The 12,349-nt window shown below is 39.5% G+C and overlaps 1 protein-coding gene across 1 annotated transcript in view; it reads left to right on the top strand.

Annotated features, from left to right (window-relative positions):
* BEND2 (BEN domain containing 2) overlaps positions 1 to 12,349 on the top strand; it is a 67,497-nt gene that overhangs the window by 46,225 nt on the left and 8,923 nt on the right. Inside the window, exons 8-10 of the mRNA XM_089676560.1 lie at positions 2,381 to 2,502; positions 2,705 to 2,939; positions 4,601 to 4,804. Of these exons, the coding sequence (XP_089532686.1) occupies positions 2,381 to 2,502; positions 2,705 to 2,939; positions 4,601 to 4,804 (561 nt within the window). The remainder of the gene's footprint in view (positions 1 to 2,380; positions 2,503 to 2,704; positions 2,940 to 4,600; positions 4,805 to 12,349) is intronic.

Raw genomic sequence — 12,349 nt, 5'->3', positions numbered from 1 at the left:
ATTGTGGAAGAAAAAGGTGTACAAGCAGCAGGGATGACTGCAGCCTGGAGAAGATTGTGAGGAAAAGGCCATTCAGAAGTGTTGGGGACTTTCACAAGGAGTGGACTGAGGCGGGAGGCAGTGCATCAAGAGCCACCACAAACAGACGGATCCTGGACATGAGCTTCAAATGTCGTATTCCTCTTGTCAAGCCGCTCCTGAACAACAAACAACTTTAGAAGCGTCTTACCTGGGCTAAAGAAAAACAGACCTGGTCTGTTGCTCAGTGGTCCAAAGTCCTCTTTTCTGATGAGAGCAACTTTTGCATCTCATTTGGAAACCAAGGACCCAGAGTATGGTGGAAGAATGGAGAGGCACACACTGCAAGATGCCTGAAGTCCAGTGTGAAGTTTCCAGTCTGTGTTGATTTGGGGAGCCATGTCATCTGCTGGTGTTGGTCCACTGTGCTTCATTAAGTCCAGGGTCAACGCAGCCGTCTACCAGGAGATTTTGGAGCACTTCATGCTCCCTTCCGCAGACGAGCTTTATGGGAATGCTGACTTCATTTTCCAGCAGGACTTGGCACCTGCCCACACTGCCAAAAGCACCAAAACCTGGTTCAATGACTGTGGGATTACTGTGCTAGATTGGCCAGCAAACTCGCCTGACCTGAACCCCATAGAGAATCTATGGGGTATTGGCAAGAGAAAGATGAGAGACATGAGCCGAACAATGCAGAAGAGCTGAAGGCCGCTATTGAAGCATCCTGGTCTTCCATAACACCTCAGCAGTGCCACAGGCTGATAGCTTCCATGCCACGCCGCATTGAGGCAGTAATTGCTGAAAAAGGGGCCCAAACCAAGTACTGAGTACATATGCATGCTTCTACTTTTCAGAGGTCCGATATTGTTCTATGTACAATCCTTGTTTTATTGATTGCATGTAATATTCTAATTTTCTGAGATTGTGGATTTGGGGTTTTCATGAGCTGTAAGCCATAATCATCACAATTATGACACATCACGGCTTGAACTATCTTGCTTTGCATGTAATGAGTCTATCTCATATATTAGTTTCACCTTTTAAGTTGCATTAGTGAAATAAATGAACTTTTGCGCGATATTCTAATTTTTCGAGTTTCACCTGTAACTCATTCATGATCTGTCATCAATGAGTTAGGTTTTTGACAGCTCAAGATAGTGATCTGTGATTGGCTGGAGCTGATCACATGATACAGGGTACTGTGATTGGCCCCTTGTGTCATGTGACAGCTGTGGGCTAATCACAGCTCACTAGGAAGAAACGCAGAGCTGTTATGAATGAGATTGATTCATAACATCTTTGCTTACATTGTGATCATGTGATCGCTATGCGATCACATGATCACCGGGTCCTGATCAAGGGGATCTTCATTGCGCTGTGTCCGCCGGACACAGCAGTCATGGGGGGGGGATGCCCCCTTGTGTTAGTACAGCCAGAGCAAAGGCCGGATACGTCGCTTTGCCAGTAGCTACCACACGGCTGCAGTACATTGCGGGCCGAAAGCAGTTAAATTATTTTACTGAACATGTTTAATAGCAAAATGTCAAATATTGTTTTTTTTTTTCTCTCAAAATTATCAGGTTTTTTTTTTTGTTTTTATAGCGCAAAAAATAAAAACCACACAGGCGATCAAATACCACCAAAAAAAGGAAGTAAATTATTTGTTGTATGTACATTTCATATGGGTGCACCGTTACATGACCACGCAATTGTCAGTTAAAATAACGCAGCGCTATAATGCAAAAAAATGGCCTGGTCAGGAAGGGGGGTAAATCCTCTGGAGGGCAAGTGGTTAATCCTACCCAAAACATACTGACACTGATATACTAATTTAAAAAATGCCATTTTAAAAAAAAGTCCTCTCTAAAATACACTGACCCTTGCCTTGACCCTGACGCTGACCATGGTCTAGCTATTATTTATTTTTATTTTTTTTTAATATATATATATTTTTTTTTACACATACTTGTTTATTTACATTTTTCTCCCCTGGCAAGGAGAGAAAAATACAATGTATTTTTCTCTCCATTCAGAGGAGAGAAAAAAACGGGTGGACTGCACAGTGACTGATCACTGTGATAGCCAATCAGAGGCTATCAGAGCAATCAGGTGATCAGAAACCTGGACTCCCGGTTCCCGATTGCTAGTTGGAGACCCAAGGCTCTTGGAGAGAGCCTGGTCTCTGTGCTGGGAGTGCGTGATTGAGCATGCTCCAAGCACAAACACAAGAACACATTTATGCGGTGCCCAGGTTAAAAGCCCACCTCCTGAATGCTGCATATATGTGTTACCATGTCATTAAGGGTTAAGAGTCTCACTTGTTTATTGAGTTTTGGTTAATGTTCTTTTTGTTTTGCAGAGTTCTTGGCATCTATATTCCCTGAATGTGATCTTAGTGAATATGGAAAGGATTGGAAAACCTGTACCACAAATGTTAACGCCATGATTCGATGTTTACATTTAGAAAACAAAAAAATTGCTGTAAGTTTTAAATGTATCTTTTATTTCTGTGTGTTTGGAAAACCATTTTATATTTCTTTTTTTGCTCTATATATACATTGTATATTTGTACTTATTGTATTGTACTCCTGTCTTTAAAATATCTCTGTGATAAAGCTACCCAATACAGCCTAGTGCACATGGTGGAACAAGCCCTGATATAGGTAATTTTTCTTCTTTGAAGGTAAACATGTTTCCTAATCAAGCTGTTTCCCAAGCACCTGAGGATTCCATTTGCCTGGATTCTGATGATGCAGTTGAGGAGGATCATGAGGCAGGCATCACTGAAAATAATCAGAAAACTGCAGAAAAGACCAACTTTTTACAAGCAAATCAGTTGAACAGACAGAAGGATAACCGGTTTCCAGGACCTCCAGGTATTGGAACACCGATGAAACATCATTCTTCTGATCCTATAGGTAATATTTCTTGTTTAGACAATGCTCAGCAGATAACGTTAGTTTGAAGAATTTGTCTATGCACTGAGTTTGCCTGTGTTGTAAATAATGAGGGGGGGGGTGTCTTGTTTTTAAAGATGGTTGGTAAGGGTTGTCATCATTATTCTGGCTTATTATATATTGCTTCATAGGCCTGGGAGAGATATGCAGCCAGAGAGCTCTTGTCTGAAATGCTTTTTCTGGGTTGATGACTCACCACATAAATCTATGGTAAAATGATAACCTCAAAGCAGCTCTTACAGTCAGGTCCATAAATATTGGGACATCGACACAATTCTAACGTTTTTGGCTCTATACACCACCACAATGGATTTGAAATGAAACAAACAAGATTTGCTTTAACTGCAGACTGTCAGCTTTAATTTGAGGGTATTTACATCCAAATCAGGTGAACGGTGTAGGAATTACAACAGTTTGCATATGTGCCTCCCACTTGTCAAGGGACCAAAAGTAATGGGACAGAATAATAATCATAAATCAAACTTTCACATTTTAATACTTGGCCACACCTAATGTTTTTGCTATCTCTCTAATGGGTTTATTTTGATTTTTCAGCCTAATGATGGCTTGCTTCACTGATAGTGACAGCTCTTTGGATCTCATCTTGGCAGGTGAGAGCAACAGATTCCAAATGCAAATAGCACACTTGAAATGAACTCTGGACCTTTTATCTGCTCATTGTAATTGGGATAATGAGGGAATAACACACACCTGGCCATGGAACAGCTGAGAAGCCAATTGTCCCATTACTTGTGGTCCCTTAACAAGTCGGAAGCACATATGCAAACTGTTGTAATTCCTACACCGTTCACCTGATTTGTATGTAAATACCCTCAAATTAAAGCTGACAGTCTGCAGTTAAAGCACATCTTGTTCGTTTCATTTCAAATCCATTGTGGTGGTGTATAGAGCCAAAAATGTTAGAATTGTGTCGATGTCCCAATATTTATGGAGCTGACTGTATATTTCTATCCTCATGGGTTCCATTTAGGAGGAGAGTGGATATTACTATGGGCACTCTGCTGGACACCGCAGTACTTGCTACATGCTCTGCCTGTATTTTACGACTCATTCACTTTGCAGAGAACACTGTGATAGGAGGAGAGTCCAATCATATAACTTTTACACGTCATATAACTGGGTTCTCCTTCTCCTAGGACTCCTTTTTTTTTTTTTACCATGTATTGCTTTATAAATATGCCTTTTGTTTACAGTAGCAGTATGACTGCGGTAAGACCATGCTACAGCTTTATAACCGGGTCCCTAAATCCCTGGGTGAAAGCATGCTGAGATTATTTACAGATTTATGAGATTATTTACAGATGAAATAAAGTTTTTTAAATTGTTCTACAGAAAACTATAGAAAAATATAAATAGGGTTTGCATACAAATGGTAGAAGACAAATGAAAATAACATTTGGCAAGAAATGTTAAAATGAGAGGGTGATAAAGGATATAATTAGACGTTACAAAAAATGTTTATTTAAAAAGAAAAAAAAAACTTTTTTTTTCGATTTAAACTTTTTAGTGTTTAAGTATTTCTTTTAGATAAACCAAAATACAATATTTAACTTGCTTATCATGCTATGTTTTTTACAGTTTTTGTTCCTATTGCCTTTTAGAGTGTTTTGGTGAACCTTGGAGGAATGTGCAGTTACCATTCTCAGTGATATATATAGGCAAAGGAAAGCCTCGCCCAGAGCTGTCTGCTAGATATTTAATTAGACATCTTTTCCCAGAAGATGTACTTGTAAAAAGCAATGTCTACGGGAACCTGGAACGTGGCGTTTTGCCTTTAGACTCCAACAGGATCGGTGCTTTAAGAGGTATGCTTTTTATGCCCTCAGTTGGACCATCAGCAGGTGTCACTCTTTATAGAAGCACTAAGAATTGCTTTTTCAACTTACTTGTGAAAGTGTAACCTAAGGCAAAACTTTTTTTTAGTTTTAGATAAGAGTGGAGGGAGATTAGAACACCTATTAGGTTTTTATTGTTGTCTGTGTTCCCATTAGGGAGATTTGCCCTTTATATTTGTCCTGTTTACCATTATCACTAAAAGTGAAACTAAAAGAAAATCCCAAGTTTTGAGTTGTCCCCAGAAAAGTAATAGCGGGGAAATCTTCCAATGGGATCACTAGTTCCGGTGACCTGGGGGTTCCCAAGGGATTTCCTTAAAGTGATATTAAAGGATGTTCTTTTTAAAATAACAAACATATCATACTTACCTGCTCTGTGCAGTAGTTTTGTACAGAGCAACCCCAATCCTCCTCTTCTCAGGTCACCTGCTGGCATCCCTGGCCCCTCCCTCGTGCTGAGTGTCCCCAGAGCAAGCAGCTTGCTATGGGGGCACCCAAACAGGCTCACTCCTGTGCTGCAGCTCTGCATGTCCATTCAGGCATAGAATGCGTCTCAGCCCTGCTCCCTCGCTCTCTTCTGATTGGCTCATTGGCTGTGTTTAACAGTAGCGGGAGCCAATGGCTCCCACTGCTGTCTTAGCCAATTAGGGGGGGAGAATGCTGCTCTCGTGCACATTGCTGGATCGAAAGGGGGGCTCAGGTAAGCATTAGGAGGGCTGGGGGGGGGAAGCTGATGCACACAGAAGGTTTTTTACCTTCATACATAGAATGCATGAAGGTAAAAAAAAGCTTGAGCCTTTAAAACCACTTTAATTTGCATTGAGTTCCTCTCACTTCCTGATTTAGCTATGGGACAGGAAGTGAAGATAAATCTCCCCAATGGGACACAGATGGCAAAACAAAAAAAAACCTCACAAGGGTTATAACCCTTCCTTACCTTATCTAATATGAAATATAAAAGGTTTGCCTATAGTTCTTCTTTAAATATCCTGCTGTAAATGTAGGAGGCCCTTATTATTTAGTATTTTTTTGAATGCCATTTGCTAATGTGCATTATTGAATATATTTATTATTTACATCATTGCATCTGTAGTTAATGAGACTGTGTCTTTTAAAAAGAAATGAAAGCTGCTAGAACCTAGAGGTACCTTCAAAATCCTGCAGCAGCTTCCATTGCCCTCTTGTCTGAATCCTGAGCTGGATAGTGTTGGAGTTTGCCCACTGGTAACCTGAAATACATTACATTTTTATTTTATTTATTTATAGAATTTTCAAATGTACCACACTTCATATGTACCAGAGCATATCTGATCCTTGCACTCTATATATCCAAAGGTCATATATGCATTATAGTGCAGACAACACTTAGAACAGGTATAAATGGTAAAAATTTAAAGACTCTTGCTGCGCTGCTGGCAAAAGGAGAGATATAAGCAGAAATAGATACTCTGTAGTGGAAACTGCAGGTACGACAGAGAATTGAACTAAAAGAACGTCACAACAGCTGGTACAGAGAAAAGATCACATTTTTATCCTGGGTAGTTAAAGCTGTAATAAACCCAAAACAAAAAATATGTTATAAATTAGTAATTGCAGTGCTTGTGAGCTACTATGGTGTATTCAAATTAATTTATGCTATAAACCGATAAATATTATTCATGTGGTTCACTTATACTATACACATACCATATAAATGTGTAGCTCTAATCAAAAAATTAAGTAAAATTATGTCGCGCTCCACTGATACTCGCAAATATGAGTATATTATTGACCTTATGTGATCATATATCAATTAGTGATTTTCAAATACAAAATATTGATATGGAAAAAATTCCCATAAATCATAAATTAAAGTGCTCTGATATATAAAATTCTCTAATATATAAAAATGAAAAAGAAGATGGTGATCAAATTTCAATTAAATTAAATTAAATTAGATATATAAGTTCAATACATTTAATCAAAAATAAATAAAATCAAAAAGTCCACTCCGTGATAATTTTTCAAATTGTGCTTCTTCTCCTCTATGCGCTCACCTTATTTTTTGACCAAACCATTAAGTAAGGCCAAAACAGCTTGTGTCCCTTATATGGACTAGTGGGTAATTTTCAGACTGTATCTTTGTTCCAGATGGATGGATAGATGAATGTAGTAATATACTTTTTCCACAGGGGGTCTTGTTGTCTTCCATAGCCCTGTTTGCTGGGTTAAGATGGATGGATTTCTCCTTCTCTCCTCTAGAGGTCTTTCCACTTCCTACTACTCCTCTCCTTATTACGCCACCGGGAATCCCACTGATGAAGCCACGTGACCGGTGTAACGCAAAGGGGAGGGGCTTTGACGTCACAACGCTTAAAGGAGTATTACCCGACGAGTACAGGCAGTGTGGAGATCACACAGAGGATACCATAACATTATACAAAGTGATTTTAAATGTTCTAAAATGTGAGTGAATTTATGTTTGAAGCCTAAATAAATATTTTAAAGAGGGTAAGGCACTATATCTGATTTTTTGGTTGCGTGGTACCAATACATGGAGAAATAAGGAGAGGAGTAGTAGGAAGTGGAAAGACCCCTGGTGGAGAGAGGGAGAAATTCATCCATCCTAATCCAGCAAAACAGGGCTTTGGAAGACAACAAGACCCCTGTGGAAAAAGATTTTTACTACATTCATCTATCCATCCATCCATCTGGAGCAAAGATACAGTCTGAAAATCACCCACTAGTCCATATAAGGGACACAAGCTGTTTTGGCCTTACTTAACGGTTTGGTCAAAAAATAAGGTGAGCACATAGAGGAGAAGGAGCACTATTTGAAAAATTATCCCGGAGTGGACTTTTTGATTATATTTATTTTTGATTAAATGTATTGAACTTATATATTTAATTTAATTTAATTGAACTTTGATCACCATCCTATTTTTTATTTTTATATATTAAAGAATTTTACATATTAGAGCACTTTATTATTGCACTTTAATTTATGATTTATGGGAATATTTTCCATATCAATATTTGGTATTTGAAAATCACTAATTGATATATGATCACATAAGGTCAATAATATACTCATATTTGTGAGTATCAGTGGAGCGCGACATAATTTTATGTTATAAATTAGCTTACTAATCGTTAATGTGGTGGCTGCATTAATTTTCTTTTTTCAGGTTTTCTGGTCAGATCACCAGGTTTGTTTTCACCTGGTGATCTGGCCAGTAACACACTCCCTGTATTAGGATGCCTACACTCTGGATGAAGGAGCAATAGAGACACCTTTAGACAGCAGCATTGTCAGTCTGGGTAGTTTTAGACTAGCAGATTTAGATGGACTTGACTAACCAATTGAAGCCAAACTCCAGGTCACACTTTTTAAGCAGCTACTAAAAGTTTTGTACCTTTTTTAGGATAAAGGTTTTACATGAATAAATAAAAGATTACCATTGTAAGCACTCCTCAAAGTGGTAAATGGTTTGTCTCAACCCAATAACTGCTTCATCCGTTGGATAAGTTATTCTGTTGAACAACAACAGACTTACTGGCATTATCACCAAGTGAAAAAATGAAAACGAATGAATCTATTACATCAAAGAATTTTGTATGCTGCAATATAATAAATGTTTGCTTTTTGGTTTAATACCATTTGTAAAATAACTCCACTGGAATTACTTGTTTCAGGGTTATGCCCCTTCATCGGGGACACAGTACAAAACATGGCATGGGAAGTTGTTTTATCATGGTTACATGAGAGTTTGTTTTTGGGGGGTTTTTTCTAGATGTGCAAAGAGAGACCTCAAAAAAACTTGTAGGTAAAATCAAACTGTATGTAACATTTAATAAATTAATAACAGAGATAACAAATGTAATCATATTGGAAAAATGTAACAAGAAACTTAGCTATACATCTCTTTCGATAAGGAGTCCACCTGTTTCTATGGCTTGACTGATATTTAAACCAGGCACGCATGTTGCAGCCCTGGAGAGAAACTACTCATTCTAAGTGTTTGGCTGTAGTAAATACAGGAGTAATTGGTAGTATTGACCAATTGTAACTCTTAGTATTAAGGAAGACAGCACACATTCATAACATCAGCTACAAAGAGACCACAGGCAATAATTCTGACTAATCCTTTGCCCACTGCCTTCCATTTGTTTTGTTTTTTGGGGGGGGGCAGAGCATTCAGTTCCTCTTTAAAGCATGTGCAGTTTACAAAGTCTCCAGTTCTCTGCATACCTGTTATCTTACAGTTCAGTACAGAGGCAGAGTACACACTCACTGGGTTCCACCCCTATAACCCCACCCCACTCCTTGAGTCCTTTGTTTTGTGGTAGTGTCTGAAGGTGATGGACCTTTTCTCCTTCATGCAGAAAACCACCCTTAGCTTAACTAGTTTTATTCTTTTTTTATTTCTCTAATGTCTTCTAATGGCAGCATATCAGGATCGGTAAAACCTTGGAAGGTGGACCCAGACCCCATGCTGTAGAGATGGCATTTTAACATGGTTTCAGCTACTGGATCCTGCATGGGCACTCATCTTGGCACGTGGTGCAACATGTAATGTTAAACACCAGGATGTTATACAGGTCTAGGGCAGTGGTCCATTGCTATGGAACTCAGTCCCTGAAGACCACTTCAGAATTCTCATACTCCCGATTTTCAACCTGAGTTGGATCCTGTTTTGCTGATCCTAGGCGATGCAGACACAGAAGGGAATTAAGAGAATATTGAGGCAGTATTGGAGGAATTTATGAAAATGATTTCTCTCCCAGATTGTCTATATTGAAGAAGGAGCTTCGAACAACAAACTCTGAGATGTTCATTGCCTCTGTCTACAAAAGCCTTGACATTTTTCAACCTCTCTCTCCTCCATCTCACGATGCCTTTTTTGGGTTCAAGGAGATTTGCAAAACATTCACTTCGGGAACAGATAGAATGTGCAGTCTATGAAAACTAGGTCACTCCTGAAAGAATTTTTACTCTCCCCCCAAATCTTTACTGAACTAAGAAGTGGGCCATTCCTGTAGTTGATCATGCAATCTTGGTCTTAAAAAACATATCACTTTTCCTATAGGTGTTCCTTCTTTCAGAGATTCTGCAGATAGAAAGTTTGTGACACTCCTAAAGGCTCTTTTATCTTGCAGGTCCCGCCCTGCAACCAGCTCTTGCTGTAATTTCACTATGTCAATCTGCACCTTACTAGACTATGAAAATGAACAGCCAACATGACCCTATATTTCAGTATCATGCTGTTACCTAGCAATTGCAGCAATAGCCTTTGGCTCTGCTTTTCTGTGTAGATGCCCTAGAACAGGGGTCTCCAAACTTTTGGAGACAGGCTTCAATTTCAAAATCTTTCGTTCACCGTAAGGCTTGGCCCACCAAGGCTACCAAGGCTTCTCCAAAACATTCTTCACAAATAAGGGACACCTCATCCCTAAGAATCTGTTACTGTTTTCCTCTTTCTAGATCACATACAGTTGCAAGAAAAAGTATGTGAAGCCCTTGGGATTACGTGGAGTTTTGCATGAATTGGGCATAAAATGTGCTCTAAGCGTCATCTAAGTTACAACAATATCAGAACACAGTCTGCTGAACATAATACTACACAAACATTAGATGTTGCCATGGTTTAATTGCACATAACATGTAAACATTCACAGTGCAGGGAGGAAAAAGTATGTGAGGCCCTAGCTTAATGACTTCTCCCAGAGCTAATTGGAGCCAGGAGTGAGCCAACCTTGACTCCAATCAGTGTGATGATATTGGATGTGTTGCTGACAGCTGTCCTGCCCTTAAAAAACACACACCTGTTTTGGGTTTTCTGGTTTCAAGAAGCACTGTCTGATGTGAACTATGTCTCGCAGAAAAGGGCTCTCAGAAGACCTACGATCAAGAATTGTTGACTTGCATGAAGCTGGAAAGGGTTACAAAAGTATCTCCAAAAGCCTTGATGTTCATGTGTCCATGGTAAGACAGACTGTCTACAAATGGAGAAAGTTTAGCACTGTTGCTACTCTCCCAGGCATGGTCGTCCTGTAAAAATGACTGCAAGAACACAGCGCAGAATGCTGCATAAGGTAAAGAAGAATCCCAGAGTGTCAGCTAAAGACCTACAGAAATCTCTGGAACATGCTAACATTTTTGTTGACACATCTACAATAAGGAAAACATTAAACAAGAATGGAGTACATGGGAGGACACCACGGAGGAAGCCATTGCTGTCCAAAAAGAATATTGCAGCATGTTTGAAGTTTGCAAAAGAGCACCTGGATGTTCCACAGCACTACTGGCAAAATATACTGTGGACAGATGAAACCAAGATTGAGTTGTTTGGGAAGAACACACAACACTATGTGTGGAGAAAAAAAGGCACAGCACACCAACATCAAAACCTCATCCCCACTGTAAAACATGGCGGAGAGAGCATCATGGTTTGGGGCTGCTTTGCTGCCTCAGGGCCTGGACGGATTGTTGTCAATGATGGGAAAATGAATTCCAGAGTTTATCAAGACATTTCGCAGGAAAACGTACGACCATTTGTCCGCCAACTGAAGCTCCGCAGAGGATGGGTGATGCAACAAGGCAATGACCCAAAGCATACAAGTAATTCAACAAAACAATGGCTGCAACAGCACAGAATACGCCTTCTGGAGTGGCCCAGTCAGAGTCCTGACCTCAACCCGATTGAAATGCTGTGGCTGTGGCATGACCAGACATCCCAAGAATATTGCTACACTGAAACAGTTTTGTGAAGAGGAGTGGTCCAAAATTACTCCAGATCGTTGTGCAGGTCTGATCTGCGACTACAGGAAACGTTTGGTTCAGGTTATTGCTGCCAAAGGAGGGTCAACCAGTTATTAAGTCCAAAGGTTCACATACTTTTTCCTCTCTGCACTGTGAATGTTTACATGTTATGTGCAATTAAACCATGGCAACATCTAATTTTTTTGTAGTATTATGTTCAGCAGACTGTGTTCTTCTATTGTTGTGACTTAGATGATGTTCAGAGCACATTTTATGCCTAATTCATGCAAAACTCCACGTAATCCCAAGGGGTTCACATACTTTTTCTTGCAATTGTATGTCCCAGACCTATGGGTTTAATTGGTGGTTTCAAAAGTGTTTTAATTGGTGGTCTCAAAGGGGTACAAAATAGAGTGCAAAGCTCTACCACCCCACTGTTTTCTTCTTTCAAATCAACTAAAACTGCTCAAGGACAGCTGTATTGTCGCAGCTAGCACACGATCAGGGACAGGGTAAAATATCCATTATGTTAACAGTGCTCAAGCATCACCACAAGTAGAAAGGATTTTACTCAAACCCTTTTCAAGGTACCAAAACCCAACTATTCATCCTATTCTGGATTTAAGAACCCTCAACAAATTCCTTCAAATTCCTTCAAATTGCCTGTCTCAGCCAAAAGGAATACATGGCATTTATGGACATCCTAGATGCCTATCTCCATGTTCCCATTCTACTCACCACCTCAGCACTTTCTGCATTTTGTATAGGCAACA

Source organism: Staurois parvus, unplaced genomic scaffold (genome assembly GCF_062004578.1).
Source record: "Staurois parvus isolate SC_StPar_1 unplaced genomic scaffold, SC_StPar_1.0 ptg000172l, whole genome shotgun sequence".
Classification (NCBI taxonomy): domain Eukaryota; kingdom Metazoa; phylum Chordata; class Amphibia; order Anura; family Ranidae; genus Staurois; species Staurois parvus.
The sequence above is the reverse complement of the archived record's forward strand: the minus strand, read 5'-3'. Positions and strand labels throughout refer to the sequence as shown.